We start from the raw sequence: 27504 nt of genomic DNA on the forward strand, positions 1-27504 counted from the left end.
ATTGAAATCAGTATGACGAATTTGGAATCAAGAAGCAGCATGTTAGCAGACTCTAAACAATTTGTGATCCTTTATCACATCCAACAGAACATGTGGAAAGGGAAATTAATTTAGAAGTCAACTGCTATGGAAACAAATCCATTCGAAAAGAGTGATAAAGAGCGGGAACCCTATGCCATCCCCTCCCCCGTCGCTTCACCACTATCCATATAATATTATTGATAATAGTTTAGATAGAGCGGGGCTACATAAACTACGGAAAAGCAGCCATCACCTTGCATTTGAAGTACTTCCAGCAGCTAATTTCAGATTCAAGCTTCTTCCAGTCATTTGAAATGGATGCGGGCAGTTTTTATCCATAACGCCACCGCCAGGCAGTGGGAGTTGTCGTTACCAGTATAATGAATGATCCGAGAGTAATTGTGGAAGCTCAAGTTTTAAACCGTTGTGCGCTAATGTAAACAACACTTAGCCAAATATAACCATGAACGAAATTGTTTCTCTGCTGGCTGTAATCGTCTTTTTATATTGCGTTGTACAGTTATCTGTAGTAGAGACATTGAGGAACAGATGCGAGATCCCCTTTTTTAGTACTTTGTTTTCGAGCCAACTGCTTTGCATAGTAGTGCGGAACCGCATCAAATAGCAAAAACTATGAAGTGTATTAAGCATGTAAGTATTAAGGCACTTTGTGGGAAAAAAAACAACCAACCGAACTAGATCCCTCGTACACCAGCGTGAGAGTTGGAAAAATCAGCAATTGACATTAAGTTGTTATTTGTTCGAGATGTGTTTATTTACGATATCACCCTACATGGTGGTAACCGTAGCTCTCGTTCATGGTAAATAGGTACCAACTTCCCAGAGCAGATTACAAGTTTACTTGGTCAGAGCTTGAATCAATAGTTTTTTTCTGCTCGTTCTGCCCACATAAAAGACCATCATCGTACAAGTGCTTAAGAGACGACAACGCGTGGATCACAGGTTACTCATCGAGATATTCCTAAGACAAACACGACTGATGAATTCTAATGAATTCGATTTTTTAAAGCTTGTTTGTTATGATCTTCTTCGTGGCTTTTGACGCTTCTGTAGCGAGCGTTTTGCCGGCTCTCAACTTAGTGTTCTAGATGTCCTACCACAGTTTATCAATTGAGAGCTTTCTAAGCCAACCAATGCTTGAGTTTGTATATTGTGTGATGATCGGGGAATCGAACCCGCCGCCTCCACCTTGCTAATACCTTGCCTTTACTGACTTGGCTATCTAAGGCCCCTTGACTGAACATGCGTTCCATAAAGTGCTTGCCTTCGTATACTAATAAGATTTTCAACAAAATTTGTTTATGTGGACAGTCTCAGAATTAATCAAAAAACCTATATAGGTACCGACACAGCAGAATAAGTTACCTTCTTAATTCGATCTTTCACATTGCAGCACAGCGATTCGCACCGATCCCATGCGACCGAGGTTTCGAACGATTCCGCAACGATACTGTAGTCCAGTGCCAAGTCCTACGGAACAAGCAAACAAATAGGTATTCAATTAGCACGGTACAGAGATGTTAACCTAGCCTTGCCGGTAGAGTAGGTGTATATGTTATTGTACGGACACATTCGCACTCGCAAAAACTGATGATCGACGATTGCAGTACTCGGCGCGTAGTCAAGTGAGGGTAAATATTGAGCTAAACGCTCTTGGTGCGGGGAATGTTTACCATCATCGCACCCACTGCGAGCGATGACGACCACTTGAAACGTGCCGGGTTGACGACGGTGACGGTGTTAAGAATTTGCGTGACATATCTGTACTCACCCTAATGTAAGCGATCACGAAGGTCAGGATGTAGCCCTTCTCGCCGTTGGTGCTGCCAGCCGAGAAGCCCCCGTGCTGGCAAGCGATTGCAATAATTTTCTTCTCGTGCAGTTTGACGTCCTGGGCTGTGCCTTCGAATACTAGGGTGGCGACCGTGATCTTTTCCATGTCCATACCTTTGACTCCAGTGATGTACGCCTTCTGCAGGGCTCCGGACAGACTGGATAGAAACCCGCCAGCGGGTTTCAGGGCCTGACCGAACGCAAATTGTTCGTTATCGATCAATCGAATACTGGCAGGTTGCAGTCGTTGTTTGGCCACCTCCCGCAAACAGCGAACACCGGATCCAAAATCTGGGAACACTAGCGATCCGTACTGTTTCTTTTCAGGTAGAGGACGAATTTTTAGCACCACCTCCGTCACAACTCCCAGAGTTCCCTCTGAACCTAGGATTATGTGATTGAAATCCGGACCGCAGGATAACCGCGGGACGGAGACACTTTTCTCCAGCACTCCCTTAACCGTTACCATTTTCACTTTCACCACTATGTCCTCGATATTGCCGTAGAGGTTTTTCTTCATCCCGGATGCCCTCGTTGCCACCCAACCTCCCAAGCTGGAGAATTCAAAGCTGTCCGGCTCGTGACCTATAGTGTACCCAAGCTGGCGCATTTCCTTTTCCAGATCTTGTCCGAGGATACCGGATTCGAAGCAGACAACTAGGTTTTCCTTATCGATCCACAGCATTCGGTTCATCTGGCTAGTGTCCAACAATGCAATCGATCGTCGTTCACCCTCCGGACAGGAAGCCGATCCCGAAACGGAAGTGCCTCCCCCGTACGGTATCACTACAACATCATTTTCGGTGGCTGCTTGTACCACTTGAACCACCTGGTCGTGACAGAGCGGAAACACAATTACATCCGGGATCCGTTTAATCTGACCCGTCCGCAGTGCGTGGATATCATGGAGAGCCTGACCGTGACTTCGAATCAGACGATCCTCTCCATCCTGGTTGTACTCGATCCCAAGGCGTTGCATTTTAGCTAGGAATTCGGCACAGGGTACCGGTTCCGGGTAGCTTTGAGGTAGTGGAATGCCGGGGTTCTTTCTGCTGAGATCCACATTGAGAATTCTCAGCACATACTCTTTGAAGTGAGGCAGCGAGACGGATCCTCCGATTGGGTACCTGAAACGTGGGGAAGGTTGCAGTGATGTGTTTTGTTTTGCTTTGGAGGAAATTTAATGCGTCTTACCGATCACCGGTGAACAATAGGATGCCATTCCCGTATTCGAAGCGGGAATCTTTGTAGCCCCAGCCATTCCATTTGAGCGCTTCCTGGCTGCAAAAGAAAAGGGTTGGATTTTTTTTTTAGTCGGGTGCCTGTGGGAAATCGAACATTTGGCGCATAATGGGATCGAATGTATAGGCGTATTAATAAATCATATCTACTAGTCGTCAATCACGCTTGTCGTGTCGCTGTGGGGTGGTGGCATGACGATGAGCTACTTGAGAAATGAGTGATATTGTCAAGGGTGCGATAAGGAGAATTGCTCAATCGATATCGGTTTTCATCGACGAGTCGATTTTTGCCTTTCTGCTGTGTATAGACACGATGGGCAGAAGGAAGCCAGCTTATCTGACACGATTATGATAAGGAAGCGAGAAGTGATGTCCACACTTGAAGATAAGTAAGCGGTCGACTGTAAGCCTAGGTTAAACATAGGAAATATGCTAACTCAAGCGGAACAAATATGGTACTGTGGTGTTGAGAGTTGCCAAACCTTCAGGATTAAGAATCACGATGAAACACTTTCCCTATTTGATAGTGGCTTTAAAAGATAAAATTCCGGTCATGGTGAGTTGGTTTTGTGCGATTCACTTTAACAGTCGAGATTTTATAAGTGTTCTATACGGATTCGTTCTACATTAATTCGATGATGCGATGTTACCCAAGCAACATGGGTTGTTACGCAAAAGTTGAAAATACATCTTCATGACAAACGTATAACTTTCAAAAAGAATAACTTAAATACTTACATCTAACCTAAAAAGCGCATGGGAATGCGTCTTTTAAAACAAGTTTTGGTAATATAAGATGTTATTTTAAAACATCTATACCCTACTAGATAAGTTCAGTAAACGGTATTAGCTACATTTGCGTTAGGTTCCTATAGTTGTGCATGGAGACTCAATACACAACTATAAGAACCTAACGCTTCTAACGTATCGCAACTATAGGAGCATTTACCCTACGACTTTTAATTGATCTTTCGGGCGGACTTTCCTAAGCAACAACTATTATTGTGCTGGCTGTATAACATACAAATTCATGCGTTGGTGAACTGAGTTTCGAACTCAATTTTTTTTTGTTCATTCAAAGATGCGTATTCATTAGAGAGAGTCTAGTATAAAAGAGAAGCGGACTGGCTGGTTTTGAGCCAAACGAATTGTCAAAGCCAGAGCCAATCGAGCATCGCCTATCTTGATTGCACTGGCAGTGTTGCTAGAAACCACATAGGCATACACACTAATGTCTTGTTCATACTGGAGAGTTATAACATGTTATAACGGTTGTCAAATAATTGCAACACAGAAACCACCATCAAGATAGCGCTATAACATGTTATAACTCTGTAGTCTGAACGTACTATAAGATTATTTTACCGAAATCATGTTATAACTCTCCAGTCTGGACAGCGTTTTATAGTACGTTCAGATTACAGAGTTATAACATGTTATAGCGCTATCTTGATGGTGGTTTCTGTGTTGCAATTATTTGACAACCGTTATAACATGTTATAACTCTCCAGTCTGCACAGCGTTTTAAACGCTGGCCAGACTGGCGAGTTATAACATGTTATAACGGTTGTCAAATAATTGCAACACCGAAAGCACCATCAAGATAGCGCTATAACATGTTATAACTCTGTAGTCTGAACGCACTATTAGCCGGCAATGTGAATGGCTGTTTTGACACCTTTCAAGCAAAACTTTTCAATTCGACGCAACTGTTTGTAAACAATGGCATATCGATTTTTCGTAACTCTTTACTCACCCACGCAAACTAACACCACGATCTTGTAGGGGAAATTTTCCTATATCTGTTGGCAGGATTAGTTTGCTTGGGACTTTGCGTGGGAAGGAACGACAAATAGATGTTCGAAACCATTGTTAATTTACATAGTTGAAGATGCTAATTTCAAATAACAGACTAAAGTGGTGCGCAAAACAGTCAGGTTCATTGAGTCATTTTGATATGAATATGAACTGCCATCTGCCTCATCATTCACTGCCTCGTGAGAGTCTGGTGAGTTGACAACCTGGAAGGAGCGGAATACCTAGCCCTGGTCCTCACAAGTTCCTACTTCACGCCTGCTCGAGTCATATGATAACAAAAGACTACCAGCGGAAACATGGACACAGCTGGGTGGCGTAGCCTGGGCAATGTTGCCAGTCCGGCAATAGCAAAGTGAAGAGGTGCGACGCGAACACTGGCGCGGTAACCATAGTACGGTGATAGAGGAAATGCTTCACCAAACCCGAGCGTCTGTTCACCATGGAGGTGCGGCTCAAAACGGCGTCTGTTCTCCATGTTAGGAGTGGCTGATCACCGTCCTAGTGCCAGCGTGGGACTCTTAACAGAGCTGTGCATGATGGTCCCCGGCGAGACAGGGGGTTGGGGCAGGCCCAACAAGCCGCCCTGAAAAAAAAACAAAGTTGCAAATACCGAAGAAAGAAATATTGATCGGAACAATCGGCACAGACCTCCGCGACGAAATAAGGACTACGATTGGAAACTGGTGTAGATCAACTACCAAGTGAGCTATTAAAATACGGTGGTGAAGCACTGGTTAGAGCGCTGTACTGGGTAATTGCCAAGATTTGGGAGGAGGAGATATTACCGGAGGAGTGGATGGAAGGTGTCGTATGCCCAATCTACAAAAAGGGCGACAAGTTGGATTGCTGCAACTATCGCGCGATCACACTGCTGAGCGCCGCCTACAAGGTACTCTCCCAAATTCTATGCTGCCGTCTGTCACCATATGCAAGAGAGTTCGTGGGGCAATACCAGGCGGGATTCATGAGTGCCCGCGCTAACACGGATCAAATTTTCGCGATTCGGCAGGTTCTGCAGAAATGCCGCGAATACAACGTGCCCACACATCATTTGTTCATCGATTTCAAATCCGCATACAACACAATCGATCGAGATCAGCTATGGCAGATTATGCACGAGTACGGACTTCCGGATAAACTGACGCGATTGGTCAAGGCAACGATGAATCGAGTGATGTGCGTTGTTCGAGTATCGGGGACACTCTCGAGTCCCTTTTTTTTTTTTTTTTTTTTTTTTTTATTTTTTTTTTTTAACTCTTTATTTGTTCCAAATTTAAAATAAATTACATTTCATTTTAACCTAGGTGCTCCAGTTACTGCAGTAACGTACCAGCCTTAATTGTTATGATATATATCTAAGTGTTTTTACATTGTTCATGTCTTGGCAATTCAGTATTTTAAACAGGTTTTTTAACCTGCATGTCAGTATAACAATTGATATCTTAAAACTAAAAACTAAAACTAAATCTTATCTAAGTATAAAGGGAATTAATCGTTGCAATTGAGGATTGCAACGATTTTTGCCTGAAATTATTAATTATTTTGTTGGACATTTGTGCTAAAGTCTCAACATTCGAAATTCTATGTACTTCGGTTGTACTGTACCAGGGAGGCAACTTCAAAATCATTTTCAGAATTTTATTCTGAATCCTTTGAAGTGCTTTTTTCCTGGTAGTGCAGCAACTAGACCATATGGGCACAGCGTAAAGCATGGCCGGTCTAAAAACTTGTTTAAATATTAGAAGTTTATTCGTCAGGCAAAGTTTGGATTTCCTGTTTATAAGAGGATACAAACATTTTATATATTTGTTACATTTGGCTTGAATGCCCTCAATGTGATTTTTAAAAGTTAATTTTTGGTCAAGTATTAATCCAAGATATTTCACTTGGTTTGACCAGGAAATTGGAACTCCGTTCATAGTGACTATGTGACTACTACTAGGTTTCAAAAACGAAGCTCTAGGCTTATGTGGAAATATTATAAGTTGAGTTTTGGAAGCGTTGGGAGAAATCTTCCATTTTTGTAAATAAGAAGAGAAAATATCTAAACTTTTCTGCAGTCTGCTGCAAATAACACGAAGACTTCTTCCTTTAGCGGAAATGCCTGTGTCATCAGCGAACAAAGATTTGTGGCAACCCTGAGGCAAATCAGGGAGGTCCGAAGTGAAAATATTATACAATATAGGCCCAAGAATGCTACCCTGAGGAACTCCTGCCCTAACAGGTAGTCGATTAGATTTGGAATTTTGATAATTTACTTGAAGAGTTCTGTCAGTTAAATAATTTTGAACTAATTTCATAATATAAAGTGGAAAATTAAACTTTTTCAATTTAGCAATCAAACCTTCATGCCAAACACTGTCGAATGCTTTTTCTATGTCTAGAAGAGCAACTCCAGTTGAGTGGCCTTCAGATTTGTTTGAACGAATTAAATTGTTAACTCTTAAGAGTTGATGAGTAGTTGAATGCCCATGGCGAAATCCAAACTGCTCATCTGCAAAAATTGAGTTCGTACTGATGTGAAGCATCATTCTATTCAAAATTATCTTTTCAAAAAGTTTACTTATTGAAGAAAGCAAACTTATTGGTCGGTAGCTAGAAGCTTCAGCTGGATTTTTATCCGGCTTCAAAATTGGAACAACTTTTGCATTTTTCCATTTATCAGGAAAGTATGCCAAATGGAAACATCTGTTAAATAATTTTACCAAGAAAGACAAGGTACTCTCTGGGAGTTTTTTGATGAGGATATAGAAAATTCCATCATCACCTGGAGCTTTCATATTTTGAAAATTTTTAGTTATAGACCTTACTTCGTCCAAATCAGTCCCCCAGGAATCATCAAAAATATTTTCCCGAGAGAAAATATTCAGAAAATCCCGAGCAACCTGATTCTCAATAGGACTAGTAAGACCCAAACTGAAATTATGGGAACTCTCGAATTGCTTAGCAAGTTTCTGAGCTTTTTCCAAATTTGTGATCAAAATTTTACCACCTTCTTTAAGCGCTGGAATAGGCTTTTGAGGTTTTTTCAAAATTTTTGTGAGTTTCCAAAAGGGTTTGGAACTCGGGTCTAATTTAGAAATATTATTTTCAAAAGTTTTGTTCCTCAGGGCAGAGAATCGCTTTTTAATTTGTTTTTGCAAATCCCGCCAGATAACTTTCATGGCAGGATCGCGTGTTCTTTGATATTGTCTCCTACGGACATTTTTGAGACGGATCAAGAGCTGAAGATCATCGTCTATTATAATTGAATCGAATTTAACCTCGCATTTTGGTACTGAGGCAGCTCTTGCTTCAACTATAGAAGTAGTCAGAGATTCAAGAGCATAATTAATTTCATCTTTGGTTTGCAAAGGAATGTTTGGATCGAAGTTATATTCCATAAATGTTCGATACTGCTCCCAATCAGCTCTATGGTAATTGAAAGTAGAGCTGTTGGGATTACAAATTATTTCTTGGGATATTTCAAAAGTTACTGGAAGGTGATCAGAACCGAAGTCAGCATGGGTAACCAATTGGCTACAAAGTTGACATGAATCAGTTAAGACCAAATCAATAGTGGAGGGATTTCTTGCAGAAGAAAAGCATGTTGGGCTGTTTGGATATTGAATAGTGTAATAACCTGCAGAACAATCATCAAACAGAATATTACCATTGGAATTGCTTTGAGCATTATTCCATGAGCGGTGTTTTGCATTCAAATCACCAATAATGAAGAATTTAGACCTATGACGGGTAAGTTTCTGGAGGTCACCCTTGAGAAAATTCTTTTGCTGGCCTACGCATTGGAATGGCAAATAGGCAGCTATAAACGTAAGTTGTCCAAATTTTGATTCAACAGAAACTCCCAAAGTTTCAAAAACTTTGGTTTCAAATGAAGAAAGAATTTTATGTTTGATTCGTCTATGAATAATGATGGCAACGCCACCACAGGGTCCATCAAGACGATCATTCCTATAAATCAAGTAATTTGCGTCCTTCTTAACCTTATGGGCAGGTTTAAGGAACGTTTCAGTTATAACGGCAATATGCACGTTATGAACTCTTAAAAAGTTAAATAGCTCGTCTTCATTATCTTTAAGAGATCGAGCATTCCAATTTACAATATTTAATGCTTTAAAATCCATTACTGAATTTTAAAGTCATGACAATATTATTTGCAAATTTTACTCCAGTTTGAATAGCATCAAACATGGAGTTAGATTTAAGCATATCAGAAATCATGTCAATTAATGAATTCTGTAAAAATTCCATTTTGGGGGCAGTAATGCTTCCTAAGTCAAAATTGTCAAAATTTCCGTTAGAACGTTGGTTAGTATTTTGATTTCTACCCGCTGCAATAGCAGCATAGGTAGCTCCATTAACTCGCTGAACATTGTTAGCAGCGAGGGGAGTAGGTACAGATGAAACATTTGAAGCAGGGGTGATATTTGTACCTACGGGTACGAATGTAGAATTTGTTCCTCGCTGACCGTTGTTAACAGCAGAGGAATTTGTACCTGGTCGGAAACGTGGAGCGTTTCCTACCTGACGGTTAGAACGAGATTGTAGGATCGCTTTGCGAGTCTTACATTCCCAAAAATTGGATTTGTGGTTTTCACCACAATTTGAACATTTAAATTTCTTAGGATCTTCCTTCACAGGACAGTCGTCCTTTGCGTGAGAGGAATCACCACAATTCATGCATTTAGCTGGCATGTAGCAATTTTTAGTTCCGTGACCCCATCCCTGGCACTTACGGCACTGGGTGAGGTTTTGGAAATTTCCTCCAGTCTTCCTGAAGTGTTCCCACTTCACTCGGACATGGAGCATAAGGCTAGCTTTTTCTAAGGCCTTAAGGTTGTTTAGTTCACTAGACTTGAAGTGAACTAAATAAAAATCATTAGAAATCCCGTTGCGCGAATCGCCAGGATGGGATTTCATTTTCATTTTGATTACTTGGAGTGGCACAACTCCAAGTAATTTTGCCAGTTCATCTTTGATCTGATCCAGGGATTCACCACTGGGCAGTCCTTTCATGACAACCTTGAACACACGTTCAGTTTTGGTGTCGTAAGTAAAAAATTTGTGCTTCTTCTCAGTAAGATACTTGAGAAGACATTTAAATTCGTCCAAGGTTTCAGCCAATACACGACATTCACCCCGACGTCCAATTTGTAGTGAAAACTTAACTTTCACGAAATTCAAAAGTTCCATGCGAAGAGCATGGAAATCGGTAGTGGTTATCACAATAGGGGGAATCTTTTCCTTCTTGGCATTAAGCCGGGAAAGTTTACTAGAATTTTTCTTGGATGATGGATCATTCTCATCATCCGTGAGCAAATCAAATTGATTACTCAAATTAATTTCATCAGAAGGGGGGTCAAGAGTTTGCCCCTTTCTTTTGCGTTTAGGCGCCATGGCGGCAGTAAATTTTTATCCAAATCGACTTCCAAGCAGATTACTATAAGAATCTGAAGGATCGAAGAGGAATTTTCCAAATCGATATCCAAGAAGGATTACCTCGGGTAGGGTCCAAACAAGGATCGAAGAGGAATAAGAGTTGAACAAGGTAGAAAATTTTTACAGGTTGAGCACTGAAAAGTGCTGTTTAAATTTGTTGTAGCTTTAGGTAGTAGTAACACTACCTTCAGCAAAAAGCAAATAGATCCGCACGGCAAGAGAGCACGATGCGGACTGATCTCTCGAGTCCCTTTGAATCTCGAAGGGGGTTACGGCAAGGTGATGGACTTTCGTGTCTGGTGTTCAACATCGCGTTAGAAGGTGTGATCAGAAGAGCTGGGATAGACACGAGTGGCACGATATTCAGGAAGTCCATCCAGCTCCTTGGCTTCGCCGATGACATTGACATTATGGCACGGAACTTTGAGATGATGGCGGAAACGTACATCAGACTGAAGGCTGAAGCTAGACGTATTGGACTTGCCATCAACGTATCAAAGACAAAATACATGAAAGGAAGAGGCTCTAGGGAAGACAATGTTAGCCTCCCACCCCGAATTCAGATTGACGGTGACGAAATCGAGGTGGTCGATGAGTTCGTGTATTTGGGCTCACTGGTGACCGCCCAAAATGATACCAGCAGAGAAATACAAAGACGCATTATGGCAGGGAATCGTGCCTACTTTGGACTCCGGAGGACGCTCCGGTCGAATAAAATTCGCCGCCGCACGAAGTTGACTGTCTACAAGACGCTGATTAGACCGGTGGTCCTCTACGTCCACGAGACCTGGACTATGCTCGTGGAGGACCAACGCGCCCTAGGTGTTTTCGAACGGAAGGTGTTGCGTACCATCTACGGTGGAGTGCAGATGGATGACGGAACGTGGAGGAGGAGAATGAACCACGAATTGCACCAGCTGCTGGGAGAACCATCCGTCGTCCACATCGCAAAAATTGGGCGACTACGGTGGGCTGGGCACGTCGTAAGAATGCCGCACGACGACCCAGTGAAAATGGTTCTAGAAAGCGACCCAACAGGAACAAGAAGAAGAGGCGCGCAGCGGGCAAGGTGGATCGACCAAGTAGAAGGTGACCTGCGGACCCATCGCAGACTACGAGGCTGGCGAACTGTGGCCATGGATCGAGTAGAGTGGAGACGACTTCTTCGGACAGCAGAGGACAACAAGGCCTTAGCCTGATTGGTAAGGTAAGGTAAGAGAGTCTGAATGATTCAGAGGTAAACGAGTCACTGACAGCCGAGCACTCAGTCAGAAGCTCAGTCAACACGTTTATTCTGCCGTGATGGTACCCAATGTTTGTTTTGAATGACTGAGCGTACATGTTCTATGGAAAAATGACTCAATTACATGCTGTGTGAGCGAAGGCAAGTGGTGTGCGTCGCCTGCTCGTGAGTGACTGAATGTTTTTGTTGGCTTTTTCATTGCCTCGTCCTCTAACGTTTGGTACAAACGGTCTGCACAGAGCAATGGATTGAATAGTGCAGTGCTTTCACAAGCGCCCATTACACATGTCAATATATTGACAATAAATTGACATACTGACAATATTATTGAAAAGGTGATATTGATGATGATGATTGATGACAAGTATTGAAGAAAAGCTGATTTTCATTTCACTTTGTCAATACTCAGAATATATTGACAAAAAAAAAAACAGTCAATTCTATCAATATCATCAATATACGAATATTGACAACATCAATGGCAATACATCTCACTGCGTCCTAGCAAGAAGTACGGTCGACTTGTTTCGCGCTCCGTTGTTTTGGAAGTTTTCTCGGTATTCGCTTGATATAAATTATCAGTTTTTTTTTCTCACTAAGTGACTCCTGGCATAGTTCCCGGTAAATTGATCGAAAAGTGAGTTTTTTTTTTAGTAGAAAGTGTCATTTTCGGAAAGAGTAATCCGTGCTATTGGAAATTCGCGAACCAATTTGGGCATCATCGTTGCGTGGTCACGCATACGCGCTTACGCATACCCGCGCACGTATCATCATCATCGAGTGTGAGCACCCGTTTCTACATCTATATCGTTCATCATTCATCGTGCGCCTGTGTGCGCTGAGTGCCGCGCCTCGATCAAGTGCACCACAGCGAAGGTCATCCACGCTGCGCGTCGCTTCCCAGCCATCGGTGTAAACGCCTACACATATAACGCTCGGTGGTAGTAGTATAGGATTATCAGATAAGTTTTTGTTTTTTTTTGTTTCTTTTCCTCCCCCATTAGTTAAATTTTCATTTTGTATTTCTGTGTTTGTAGTGTTTTCTGTGTATTGTGTCTGTGCGTTCAGTGGGAGAGCATTTTGCGCTCCCACTAGTTGAACAAAATGGATGTTTTGTCAGAAGACGACATGGATGACCATTCATCTAAGAAAAATGATGATGTCATCCATGGTTCGTCGTCTCAGTCTGACAATGGGCAGGCTGAGAAAAGCTCCAGATTGCGGGCCTACCCGAATGACTCGACTGGCCCATGGGTTGTCTATTTTCAGCCCAAAAACAAACCCTTGAATGTTGTTCAGATATCTGATGATCTGACAAAGCGATTCTCTGCCGTGACCGAAATAACGAAGGTTAGGCACAACAAACTTCGTGTGACCGTCGCTAACCTGAAACAGGCCAATGAAATTGCTGTTTCCCAGTTTTTCACACTGGAATATAGGGTGTACATTCCAGCCTCTGATGTGGAGATCGAAGGCGTGGTCACTGAGGCGAGCCTGAACCCCGAGATACTGGAGAAGCAAGCGGTTGGCCGATTTAAGAACCCCTTGCTTTCTCCGGTAAAGATACTGGCCGTTCATAGAATGAAGTCAGTATCGCTCAGCGAGGGTAAAAAGAGTTTTACCCCCACAGACTCGTTTCGGGTGACCTTTTCTGGATCTGCCCTTCCTCAATACATCGAGCTGGGAAAACTTCGTCTTCCTGTGCGGTTGTTTGTACCTCGGGTCATGAACTGCCAGAATTGTAAGCGGTTGGGACATACGGCCTCCCACTGCGGCAACAAGGCACGCTGCTCCACATGCGGGGAGAAGCATGAGGATGGCGCCTGCGCAGCTACTGCACCAAAATGCGTGTACTGCAACGGAACTCCTCCTCATGCTCTCTCGTCGTGCCCGGCGTACAAACAGCTCGGGGACAAAATGAAACGCTCCCTTAAGGAACGTTCCAGGCGGTCTTTTGCAGAAATGCTTAAGACAGCCACGCCATCGACCAATGACAAAAATCCCTTTTCTCTTTTGTCAGATGACGAGACTGACTCTGACTTGGCTGAGGAGGGAACTTCTTTCAGTTTTCCGGAAGGTTCTGCACGGAAACGAAAGCGCATCCGTTCGCGGATTGTTGCAAATAAAGAACCCCAAATCAGCTTGCCCAAATCAAGGAGTGGTGGAAAAAAGGAGACTTCTACCCCTCCTGGATTCCGCAGAACTGACTATACCCAGGATTTTCCACCTCTTCCGGGGACATCCAAAACCCCTGATGCCCCAATTTTAAGAACAGAAACCCCTGCTTCATCTGGGTTGTTCTCATTTGATGACATTGTGGACGGTATTCTCAAATACCTCAACATTTCTGATCCTCTGAAAAGCATTGTCCTCACATTGCTTCCTACTGTGAAATCCTTCTTGAAGCAATTGACTTCAAAATGGCCCCTTCTTGCAGCTATCATCTCCTTCGATGGATAATTTTCCAAACGAGGTCGGGGATTTGATCACTGTTCTACAGTGGAATTGTCGAAGTCTTATTCCGAAATTAGATTCGTTCAAGTATTTAGTCCATAACAATAATTGCGATGCATTTGCCCTCTGTGAAACATGGCTCTCTTCAGAAATTGATCTCCCTTTTTTTGATTTTAACATTATTCGATTGGATCGTGAGGATTCACGTGGAGGAGGGGTACTTTTGGGGATCAAAAAGTGCCATTCCTTCTATAGAGTGAATCTTCCCGAATTCCCCGGTATTGAAGTTGTCGCATGTCAGGCTACCATTAAAGGTAAGAGCCTTTGTATTGCTTCTGTATATATTGCTCCTAGAGTCTCTGTTAATCGCAAACAACTTTTCGACATATGTGCGGTACTTCCCGCTCCATGGTTGATCATGGGAGATTTTAACTCCCACGGTACAGGCTGGGGGGAGCTGTACGATGATAACCGTTCTACTTTGATTTATGATCTCTGCGACAACTTCAACATGACAATACTTAACAATGGAGAAGTAACACGTTTGGCTGGTCCATCCTCGAATGGTAGCAGATTAGACCTCACATTTTGCTCCAATTCACTATCGTTGGATTGCACTTGGCATGTAATCCAGGATCCGCACGGTAGTGATCATTTGCCGATCAAAATTTCGATTGCTAGTGGGTTCAACTCGTCAGAATCCGTTAACGTCGCGTATGATCTAACCCGTAACATCGATTGGACTAAGTTCCAATCCGCGATAGACGATACAGTATCGTCAGTGGAAGAGCTTCCGCCGTTGGAGGAATATAATTTCCTCTCTAATCTCATCATCGACAGCGCACTTCAAGCTCAAACACGACCGGTGCCGCGATCGTCTATTCGTAAGAAAACACCATCGCTCTGGTGGGATCAACAATGCACGGAGGTTTACCGTAAAAAGTCCGACGCGTTTAAACTTTTCCGGAAACGCGGAACACGCGAGCATTTCGACGCATACACATCTCTTGAACGCGAACTCAAGAGCCTCATCAAGGCCAAAAAACGGGGTTACTGGCGGCAGTTTGTAGACGGATTGTCGCGCGAAACGTCTATGAATACGCTTTGGAGTACGGCGCGAAGAATGCGTAACCGGTCTACTAACAACGAAAGCGAGGAATGCTCGGATCAATGGATTCTTAAATTCGCGCGAAAAGTGTGTCCGGATTCCGTGCCGTCGCAGTTGATTCCTCGCGAAACCGCGAATTCGGTAGACGACATCAGTCAGCCTTTTTCAATGGTGGAACTTTCACTCGCTCTCCTTTCGTGTCGCAATTCTGCCCCGGGATCTGATAGAATCAAGTTCAACTTGCTGAAAAACCTCCCAGACGTCGCTAAGAGGCGCATGTTGAACTTGTACAATCAGTTCTTGGAGCTCAATATTGTTCCCGACGATTGGAGACGAGTGAGGGTGATAGCCATTAAAAAGCCTGATAAACCCGCGTCGAATCACAATTCGTATCGGCCCATCGCGATGCTGTCGTGTATTCGGAAATTGATGGAGAAAATGATCCTTCTTCGCCTCGACAAATGGGTTGAGACGAACCACCTTCTTTCAGATACTCAATTTGGTTTCCGTAGGGGTAAGGGAACGAACGACTGTCTCGCGTTGCTTTCCTCGGAAATTCAGTTAGCATTTGCTAAGAAAGAGCAAATGGCTTCTGTGTTCTTGGATATCAAGGGGGCTTTTGATTCAGTATCCGTTGAAGTTCTTTCAGAGAAACTCCACGCTTGTGGATTGTCTCCATTAATGAATAATTTTTTGTACAATTTGCTGTCAGAAAAACATATGAGCTTTTCTCATGGAAACTCTACAGCTTTTCGATTTAGCTACATGGGTCTCCCCCAAGGCTCATGTTTAAGCCCCCTGTTGTACAATTTCTACGTTAGAGAAATTGACAATTGTCTTAGTGACAATTGCACGTTGAGACAACTTGCAGATGACGGCGTAGTGTCTATCACAGGGCCAAAAGAGGTTGACCTGCAAGGACCCTTACAGGATACCTTGGACAATTTGTCTACTTGGGCTATTCAGCTAGGTATCGAATTCTCCACGGAGAAAACTGAGTTGGTCGTTTTTTCTAGGAAGCATAGCCCAGCACAACCGAAGCTTCAACTTTTGGGTAAACCGATCACTCATTCCATGTCTTTTAAATATCTCGGGGTCTGGTTCGATTCCAAATGCACCTGGAGATCCCACATTGAGTATCTGAGACGAAAATGCCAACTAAGGATCAATTTCCTTCGATCAATTACCGGAACGTGGTGGGGAGCCCATCCACAAGATCTTCTGACGTTGTACCGGACAACGATTTTATCGGTTTTAGAGTACGGTAGTTTTTGCTTCCAGTCGGCAGCTAAAACGCACATCATCAAGCTGGAACGGATCCAGTATCGTTGTCTTCGTATCGCGTTAGGATGCATGCACTCGACTCATACTATGAGTCTCGAAGTGCTGGCGGGCATGTTGCCACTATCCGTCCGTTTTTCAGAGTTATCTTTGAGGCTCCTCACCCGTTGCGAAGTAATGAACCCACTGGTGATCGAAAACTTTGAGAAGCTTCTGGAGCTAAATCCTCAAACATGTTTTATGACTTTGTACTACCTATATTTAACACAGGATGTCAGCCCTTCAAGAAATATTCCCAATCGTGTAGTCTTCTCCGATTTCGGCAATTCAGTGAATTTTGATTTATCTATGACGCAGGAAATCCGCGGAATTCCAGAGCATCATCGTCCTTTGATTGCTCCGTCATTATACGCTGCAAAGTTTGGCCATGTTGATTCTGCAAGAACGTTTTTCACAGATGGATCTCTAATAGAGGAGTCCGCTGGTTTTGGTGTATTTAATGAATTTCATAGCGCCTCTCGAAAACTTGAAGCTCCGTGTTCTGTGTATGTGGCTGAACTGGCAGCAATTCACTACACTTTGGAAACTATTGCTTCACTTCTTCCAGACCACTACTTTATTTTTACGGATAGTCTCAGTTCTGTCGAGGCTATCCGTTCCATTAGGCCGGTAAAGCACTTCTCGTATTTTCTCTTGAAAATACGAGAACTGCTTAGTACTTTATCCGTGCGCTCTTTCATCATCACCTTCGCGTGGGTCCCTTCGCATTGCTCAATTTTGGGCAATGAGAAGGCGGATTCACTTGCGAGGGTGGGCGCTATGGAAGGCGACATTTATGATCGACAGATCGCCTATAGTGAATTTTTCTCTATTTATCGTCAGCAGTCGCTCGTTAGCTGGCAACATCAATGGAGTGAAGGGAGCTTGGGACGCTGGCTACATTCAATTATCCCTAAGGTGTCGAAGTTTGCATGGTTCAAAGGGTTGGACTTGAGTCGAGACTTCATACGCGTGATGTCTCGTCTCATGTCCAATCACTATTGTCTAAACGCTCACTTGTTCCGTGTGGGGTTGGGAGACAGCAATCTCTGTGAATGTGGACAAGGTTACCAGGACGTTGATCACATCCTTTGGTCTTGTGCGGAGTATCGTGGAGTCAGATCACATTTTTATGATTCCCTTCGGGCTCGAGGTAGACAACCTAATGTTCCAGTTCGGGATATTTTGGCTAGACGCGATCTGGAGTTTATGAAACTCATATATGTTTACTTTAAGGATATTAACCTTAGATTGTAAGTTTGATTAACCTTGTGTTTAGTTTGTATTTTGTACTTGTGGGTTTTTTTTTCAATGTTTGTTTTCAAGATGAATAGAAATAATTTCATGCTTTAGGATTAATTAAATAGTTGTATCGTAAACCACATTTCAAACCTCCTTCTTCCCTTTTCCCATCCAAAAAATTGTAAATCTCCACTAAACTCGAGACAACCGCGAGTACTCGGTCCAGTTCCTTTAACTTTAAATATAAGACAGTAATAATGTATAACGTAAAGGATAACTCGGCTCTGTAAAGTTTATTCGATTGAGCCTGTACAAATAAAGTAATTATAAAAAAAAAAATGGCAATACGTTTGAAGCCTTTTAACCTCAATGTATTAAAGTCAATATTACTTGTCTTAATTTCCCCACACAAGAAACATGGATCAGCGGGTCAAAAGAGAAACGTCGTTACTGGACCTATGCGGAAAATACTAACTACACACTGAATTCGGATAACCTGAGTCGGTAAAATTTTACCCGGTTTTTGAACTACTAAAAAAACGGTAAAATTTCAGATTACCATCACTCGTAAGAAATCAATAAAATCGACACATTATCATTGAACGGTTTTAAATAGGTCCGTACAATTTCGTAATAAATTTCAAAATTGTTGAATTGGTTGGTACTAGAAATACTCAGAGGAAGATGGGCGGAGAGAATGTTTTGAGCCATATAACTGTCAAAATCTGAGCCAACCGAACATTCCTATCAGAATTTTTCCGAGGATTTCTTATTCTTTCTAGAATAAATTTGAAAGTATTGCAATCGAACAGAAATTCAATCCCCTTTATGTTTTGTGTGCTTCTCAAATTCAACTAGGTTTTGGAACCAAAAACAATACAAAATGATCTTCGTTGGTTAATGAATGGCACCAAGAAATGTGCAAAATATTGCGATGCAATCAATTATTATTTTGCATGTAAATCGAATCAAAAATAAAAGTCATTTGAAATGCTAGCTTCTAGCAAGGGTTGCAAGATAATTTAGGAACAAATCCTTGCTGCCGTATTGTATTTTGTTTTCTCCGCCTATCACACCCTCTGAGTATTTCTAGTTGGTACTATCCTTTCACTCCACTGAAAGTTCCAATAAGAAACTGTCAATGTTTGTTAGAAGAGATGATTTCTCGACGGTTCCGTCAACTCCAATATCAAATGTTGTAACTTTTTGACAGGACACAGAAAATACACAGGACAACATGATAACAAATTAATGGAATTGAATCAAATCGATTGTCACTGCGTGGAATTACCACTCGTGTTGAATAACCCACGTTCATGATATGCAGTTTCCCATAAATAAACTATTATGCTGATGTTTTGGTAAACATTCCTAAAGGAAAAACTTGCATATATTATTGAATTTGCGTTACGTGTAGGCATGTGAAACGCAGATAGTATTTATTTTATTTTAAAGTAAAAAAAAACAAAATTACATGATTATGCTTGTGATTTTGTAGAAAATGAACATCGATATAGACGAAGCCTGGGTAGTGATTGGCGACTGTAAAAGGATACTTTTTTATTTAGTTTGATATCCATTTTATATCACACACGAAGATTTAAACAAAATGCCAACACTGCATGCGTGAAGGTGCATTGTGAGTCAGTCGGTCTAAATGACGTACGTTCTCCCTCCTCTTGGGTAGGGGAAGAATATTGAGAAAGTGAAATGAAAATCAGTTTTCAACAATACTCGTCATCAAACCATCGTCATCAACATTATCTTTCAATAATATTGTCAGTATGTCAATTTATTGTCAATATATTGACCTGTGTAACAAACGCTTTAGTGTATTGTCATTAATGTTGTCAATATTTATATATTGATTATATTGTAAGAAAAATTGACAATACGATGTTTGTCAATATATTGACATATGTAATGGGCGCTACACTCAGCCTAGGCAGTCAATAATTTTAAGCTCTGATTTTTATACGATAGATGAGGAGGAGATGAAAGTAAAGAATTGATAGTTCCGTTTAGAGTACTAGCTCGCTGCCTACTCTCTATATGCAATTTTCACACTGCCGTACTCTAAACGGAACTATCAATTCTATACTTTCATCTCCTCCTCATCTATCGTATAAAAATTACCACTTTAGTCTGTTATTTGAAATTAGCATCTTCAACTATGTAAATCGTTGACTTCACGCAGAAGTAATACTAAACATGACTATATGTATGTACATTGTTAAGTTCTGATTGGACATCGAAAAAAAAAACATTTAGATTGAACAACACTGAATCGAAATGCAGAATCCACCAATAGGAACAGTTCTGTCAGCATGTAGAATTAAGGGTGTGAAATGAACAGGAAATAAGAAAATCCAATCTTCCGATGCTTACCGACGAGATCATAGATTATCATTTGAGCACATCATGATCAGCAACAAAAACGATAACAATCACTGTGTAATGTATCTCGAAATCTAGAAACTTACTGTCTTCGCACTTGCACTTGAGGTCAAATACTATACAATATGGATATTTTTCGAACCGGGAAAAAATGTAGATGTTGCAAATCAATGTCCGCCACCATTTTGAATTCCAGAGCGGTCGTTCGTTTCAGAAAAACTGTCAAATACTCTACAATATGGGTATTTTTGGAACTGGACTGACGTTTATAGGCCGCTATCCGCCGCCATTTCGTAATCCAATATGGCAGCCATTGGTTTCAGAAAAACGGGCAATACCCTACAATACAGGTATTCTTGGTTCAATTGTGACGTGTAGATGTCGGAAATAACCACCATTTTTGAATACAAGATGGCGGTTATTTTTTCTAGAAACAAAATCAAATAAACTAGCCGAAATGGTGGCGGACATCGATTGTCGACATTTACACGTCATAGAGTTCTCCAGATGCACAAAAGTGTGCGTGAGACCGCGCGCTACCTTTTTAAGTAGTTGTGATATCGCGATACCTTGTTGGTTCTTCTTCTTATTCATTTTTATATATGGATGTTGGATTTTAGTGTTCGTGAGATTGCGCTTGGAGATCTCTATTCCGGTTCCAAAAATAGCCATATAGCATTGACAGTTTTTATTAAATCAATGACCGACATCTTGGATTTGAAAATGGTGGCGAACATCATTTTTCGATATCTTCTCGTCATCCGTGTTTCAAAAATACCCAAATTGCAGAGTATTTGACAGTTTTCCTGAAATCGATGGTTACCATCTTGGATTTCGATATGGCGGCGGAAAACGATTTTCGATCTCTATGCGTCATCCTCGTTTCTAATCGGCAGTATGGAAATGAGCAAAGAGCCATTAATGCGACAGTACAAGTCAATTCGAGCTGAACATTGCATTCGGTCCTAAGTAACATATACAGATTTTCTTCGTCGACTTTATCTTTGTATCCCAACGGCCATGCAAAGCCATTCCCAAGAATTTTAAACATAAAGATCGAAAAAAGAAGCTTTTATCTAGCATGCAATACGACAAACACAACAAGGAACGGTTATGTGCTCCAGTTATTAACGAAAGAGAAAGTCGAAGAAGAAAATAGATCAATGTTACTGATGACCTAATGCAATGTTCAGCTGAATTGTACGATGTACGATTTGACAAAGAAGTGTGCGTATGAAGTAACATCAAAAACACTTTGAATCTGTCAGTAGTTATGGTGTGGTATTTACGACATCATTATAACCTTTTAAGAACATTGGAATAAGACAATGCAAAATGATAAATGAACAATTTCATCAGTTTGCTTGAAAAGTTCACGGTTAGGAGTAAAGTGTAGCTTGTTTGATCGTGTTGTTGTTTTAAAAATAATAAAAATGGCTTTTTATGTCGTCCAAACAAGGAAAACAAAAAAATCTAAACCTGTACTCACAATTTTCCACTTATTTAAAAAAAAAATAGATGCAGTTATAGCTCTGTTTTTCTGTGATTTCTGGTAGGAAATAAACCAGTATAATTTAAAATTTAGCCATTTTACGATTCAACCGCAGCTCATTAGGTCAGTGGTTAGTGCTGAAATCTTTCATTTCCATTGGAAGATATCATACGATATTGACAATAGATAAATACTGCGTAAAAACCTGTTTTTCACAACACTAGAGCCCTATTATTAAAGAAACGCAAAGCCACATTAAATACACTAGACATTCGCACTCAACGATCTTTAACTGAAATGTCTTTTAGCTTTAAGTTTCAAGACAAGTCTCTTTAACCCTTTGTAAGGCAGTAGCAACTATTTTGTTTTCTGTTCACTCATAATATATTTGCAACTTTTTTTTAACTACTAGCTACTTCTTTCATTTGCCAGCACTCCTTATTTTTCTGAGCCATAACAGATGTAAATTGACACATTTAGAAGAAAATTTGTGTCAACAGACGGCTATTAATGAGCAAGAATAGGTAAAACTGTAATATCGATGTTTGTACTGAACGTATTTTAGTAGAATTGATGCCAAATGAACGATCTATGTTTTATAATAAACTAGCTGAGTGTGCCCGGCCTTGCTCGGGATTCAATGTGAGCTTGAGTTTATGCGCCGATTAAAAAAAAACATACTATACCTCCACATGCCAAATGTAGTTCCATTTGCTTGAATAGTTCTCGAGTTATGCAGAAATTTCTGTTTCATTTGCATAGGATCCCCCTTAGAGGGGGAGGGGTCTTAAACCATCATAAGAATCTTTCCCGGCCCCAAAAACCCTTGCATACAAATTTTCACACCGATCGGTTCAGTAGTTTCCGAGTCTATAAGGGTCAGACAGAAATTCATTTATATATATATATATAAATATAGATATAGATGAGCGAAATCTCAGCTCAGTTGGTTTATTATTCTATAAATAATAGTACTTTGAAAAAAAGGTGCTAAAAAAGAATAGATATACTAAAATTACTCTAACTTTCGACAGTCTAAATGTATCATTAATATTTGATAAATCAACCGTCAAGAATCCATGAACTTAGATGCGCACCCAGAAAAATTACACCTCTTTGAAGTTTTATGGAGAAAACTCAAAATTTGGACCAATTTTCCTATAAAAAAAGTTTGGCTTATTTCTTCAAACATAAAATTATAATTGTTTATTACATTACAGATTGATGGATGGTGAGATTAGTGCCCCTGAAACGCGACGTGGAAGGATTCCATCAAGTGCACCTTGCCAAACTGGTTTGACATCTGAAATACAATTCAATTAGCGCCGTTCGCTAAAGGAAACGTAAACAAGGTTCAGTTAGCGAACGTTGAGTGTAGCTGGCAACTTAATACGCACATATTGTGGCGCTTCTTACAATACTTGCCCGATCAAATTATCGAATCAAGGATTAGAAAATCATTAATAACCATAGCCGCACCACAGGTGCTAACACATCATCATGGCATAATTCATCAGAAGACGAGAACGACGAGAACGAACAAACAAAGAGAGCGGGAGAGCAAAATGATCGACCTCCAGCCTCTAGCTTTAACCATCTCCAGCTGCAGCGAGCGAAGTGTGAGCCATTGCGGTGGTTGGCATGGAATTAAATTCAAGCCGAACCATGGATAAGGTGCTAAGTAACATTGAAAGATTCTCTTCGTCGACTTTTTCTTCGCATTCTAACACAGCAAGAAGTCAAGTTATTAACGAAATAGAAAGTCGATGAAGACAAAACTTAGGACCTAATGTATTGTTCAGCTTAAAATGATAAAAAATTACAACAACAGGCAGTTGCATTCTCTACTTATGATCAACGTACATGTGCACGATTTCACACATAATTAATAACTAATTATCACTGCACGACAAAAACAAACTGGGATGTTCGCCATTAGACACAGAGTTGCAGCAACAAAAGCAGCATTCAACAAGAATTTTTCCTCTACACTGCGGTGCACTGCAGGTAGAAGTGTTGGTTTGTTTGTACTTAAATGAGCTATGCCGATTGTATATGGCAAGTTTTGCTAAAATCAATGCTACTCGTGTTTATTCGCGAAATTCATATCAAAGGTTGATCACTTGCGTCTTGCCTCTTGCAGTTTTCATGATGACATTGTCAATGTGAGAGTTGAACTTAAGTTTGTCATCAATAATCACGTCAAGATATTTAATCTCCCGAACGCGATCAATAGTCTCATCACCAATTACAACCAAGACGTTCTCATTTACTCGATTCCGCGAAATTACCAGAAATTTAGTATTACTTGTATTCAATTTCAACTGCTCATACTTCAACCATCTACTTAGAGAACGCAAATCTTCATTCAAGTGTAAAACGGCATCGTCTAAATCGTAAAACGCGTCGCAAGGCATTAATTTACATAATAAATAACAAGGGCCCTAATCTTGGCCCTAATACACTTTTCTGCAGCACTCCAAGGTTAAGGGCCACCCACATTAGATCCGTTTGCGTTGCGTTGACGTAAATTTGGCAGTTAGACAATAGATTTAGCTATAACTTTACCGCAACGCGTCCGATCCGGATCTAATGTGCGTAGGCCTTTACTCCCCAAGGGACTTGAAACAGAATCATTAAAAACAGTCCGTTGAGTCTTGTTACACAAATAGCTTTCAAAACATTTATATGAGTACTAGAAATTCCAAAGGCCTCATAGCTAAAAATATGGGGCCTCATAGCCTAGTCAGTAAAGGCACGGTATTACTAAGCCGGCGGCGGCGGGTTCGATTTCCGGTCCGGTCGAGGGAATCTTTCGGGTAGGTAGATTTCTCGACTTCCCTGGGCATAGAGTATCATCGTATCATTGTGCTTGCCACACAATATACGAATTCATGCATTGGTATTGGCATCGAAAGCTCTCAATTAATAACTGTGGAAGTGCATTTAGAACACTAAGTTGAGAGCACGCAATAAGCTAATATGCACTAAGCATTTAGCTTGAAATGCGAATAAGAAGAAATTCAAAAGCCCTTGATTGTACCGAAGACAACATATTAAGAAGACTGCCAGAATCCAAGCGACAGATACAGTAACGCTGCGCTTGAGTGAAGGTGGAAGCAACGCTTAGAAAAATGAGCAAATACGCAAACCTTTCTTCTGAGGATGTAATCTTTGCTATCAAATTCGTTTGAAGCATTTACCTTTGACCGGCAGATGACGCGATTATACCTGTCTCATAGCGTTCGTATGAGAAAATGGAAAAGTTGCCAGTCTTCTTGATAAGTTGTCTTCGATTGTATTGAACAATAAGGGCCTAGAAATTGTTTCAAAAGCGCGTTTCAGATAAAAAAACAGCAACATTTATCTTTACGCTCCAAGTTGACTTTCCACTTTGCTAACACCAAATTCAACGCAGTTTCTCAAGAATGACCTTCCCGATATCTTGATTGTTCTGGTATTATCAATGAGCTGAGTACTGCGGACTCACTCAAGGTGCTTGTCACTTGGGAGCCAGTGTGAACTGTCAAGCGGGAGCCAAACATTCAGAAGCAGCAAATGCAGTTACTGTTCTTATCTACCGTCAAGCATTGTAATCTCATAAAAATGTTCTATACTTTTTCATAACACATTCTTAATTTTAATCTCAAAGATAAAAACCAACAGGCTTAGTGATGAAAGTATAAAAACCAGCATAGCTTTTATGAGGTAGCTGAGTTTTCAATTACAGTACAACATACTTTGGCGAAACATGTATGTCAACAAACTTTGATAGAGTCATAAGGGCTCGAGCACTCCTGGCTCAGAGCTTTTGGCGGGAATCAACTGAGAAAGAGCAAATCAACTTCAAACTTGAGAAAATTTTCAAGCAGTTTTCCATTAGCTGGCAAAATAAAATTGGTCGACTCCGCAGTACCCAGTCAATGAGTTGCTATTCAAATCGAGGGGGAAGACGGTTTTCATGTGAGTACCTGTTTTACTCAGAGTTGCTCAGAGCTACTCCGGTTTGCTCTGGGATCTGATCTAATTTGTAACAAAAACAGAATTAGTAGGACATATAGTTTTGGAATCTGACCATGTAAATGTCATTTCGATAACGAAACTAAAACAATGAGTGAAGAAAATAAATGGATGCAATATTTAAATAAGGAAATGATCTCGTTTACTACCAGTTCATTGAAGTTTTGGCTATTTTCTTAAATCACTCTGATGATGGCTTTCTGCAGGGCACTTTTCTCTTTACAATAGTAATGAAATTTACCAGGATCTTGCTACCGTAGTACTGGACATCCAGATGCTCAGAGTAAGCGAATGGATATTCCCTTGCGGCTACCAGCTCCGGTGGGGACATGTACATGATGAATCCTGTGAGGGTCTCGGTTTCTAGAACAGGAAATTACAAACGTATAAACTATTCCACCAAACCGCCACAGACGCTCCCCTTGCCTCAGTTATTTTGTATCAAAACAGCAGCGTTATTGCGTGATGTTTGTTTTGCTAGCAGGTTTTCCGATGAATTGAGTGTATTTTACGGCATAGATCACACGCTGAAAAAACTAACGTTCCTTTACACCGTAAACATTAATTGTTTGGGCTGCGTTATCAGAGAGCAAAAGAGTTCCTCAGAGTTACTCTGCATTGTTTATAATTTTTCACTGCCTTCCCCTTCGATTCAAATACTACGACAGCTGGCCTTTAACAACAAGTTTAAAAAAAAATCTAATTTGTGCCACATGTTGATGGGACGAAACTCTTCGGCTTTAATCGTTCCAGCAACTTTTTGAATAGGAACCACTAAGGATTCCTTCCAAATGTGTGGGACATTTGCTCTCACGACCTCAATCTCTCAACATGCCATATATTTTGTTGACACTCGATTTGTGATTTCCCTTTCAATACAATAGAGTACCTGTCACTACAAAACATGTCTGGTACCTCTATATATGACTCAGACTCCTACTGAAATAATTTAGAAGTTCATTTTCTTAGCGGTTTGGTATGTTCTGATGAATTATTCAACAATAGATCTATCTCATATGCGTTATTAGAGAGGGGGTGGGGGATTAAATACACCCTTCCAAGCCCTCTTAACTAATATAAATAGAAGTAAAACTTCAAACTGAAATAATTTCGGAGTATCTTATCTTATCGATTTGGTATGTTCAGATAAATTATTCAAAAACAATTCCTCCATCTCATAAGCATAGTTAGATAGGAGGAGGGGCTTACTATACCCCCGCCTTCCTCACTCATATAAATGAAAGTAAAGCTTAAAACTGAAATAACTTCGGTGTTTCTGATTTTGTCAAGTTGGTACGTTCAGATGTATTCAAAAACATTTGCTTCTATTAATAGGCTTAGTTCTCTTCTTCTTTTTCTTTCTGTTTGAGCTGTCGTCTGACAACTCAGTGTTGGGCCAGTATGTAGACTATAAGCCCAAATAGACGAAGTCAGATATGACAGTTTGAAAGTGAGTACCCCACCTCCTTCCCTAATATTTTGGTGTAATATACAATGTCAGACATATGCACACGAATGTCATTGGATTGTAATGATTATATCAGGCTTGCTGGAACTCCTCGAAATCACTGGAGGTTTTAAAACACTCTTGTCATGCGAGTTTAGTCAGCCCTCACCTCGAGTGAGTAACGGCAGGAATGTGGAAGAAGTAAACAAAAACTCCTCAAGAGAGAGAGAGGGAGAGTGAAATTCAGCGAGAGGACGATTTGACGTGAGGTGCGCTTTTCGAGACTCTGGATGACTTTTATGTTCGACGCAAGAGAGCTTCACCTAGAGTGAGAGTAAGAGCGTATGATAGAAAACATGAACATGAATGGCAGCAAACCTCACTCTCATTTTATCCCCCTTCGCT

At 41.0% G+C, this 27504-nt stretch overlaps 2 protein-coding genes across 2 annotated transcripts in view; both read right to left on the reverse strand.

Annotated features, from left to right (window-relative positions):
- The window catches only part of ADPS (alkyldihydroxyacetonephosphate synthase), an 87530-nt gene that overhangs the window by 24949 nt on the left and 35077 nt on the right, over positions 1-27504 (reverse strand). The window contains exons 2-4 of the mRNA XM_065224028.1: positions 3070-3156; positions 1814-3002; positions 1408-1512 (exon numbers count right to left, since the gene is read on the reverse strand). Of these exons, the coding sequence (XP_065080100.1) occupies positions 1408-1512; positions 1814-3002; positions 3070-3156 (1381 nt within the window). The remainder of the gene's footprint in view (positions 1-1407; positions 1513-1813; positions 3003-3069; positions 3157-27504) is intronic.
- LOC135702915 (uncharacterized) lies at positions 9477-25989 on the reverse strand (the record flags this gene model as incomplete). Its single annotated transcript, XM_065223971.1, has 2 exons — positions 25894-25989; positions 9477-10100 (listed from the first exon to the last, which is right to left on the reverse strand). Coding segments are annotated over exons 1-2 (720 nt in total), but the record flags the coding sequence as incomplete, so codon positions are not given.

This window comes from Ochlerotatus camptorhynchus, unplaced genomic scaffold (genome assembly GCF_037179485.1).
Source record: "Ochlerotatus camptorhynchus isolate MF236.1 unplaced genomic scaffold, CSIRO-AGI_Acam_v1.1 ptg000203l, whole genome shotgun sequence".
NCBI classification, from domain to species: domain Eukaryota; kingdom Metazoa; phylum Arthropoda; class Insecta; order Diptera; family Culicidae; genus Ochlerotatus; species Ochlerotatus camptorhynchus.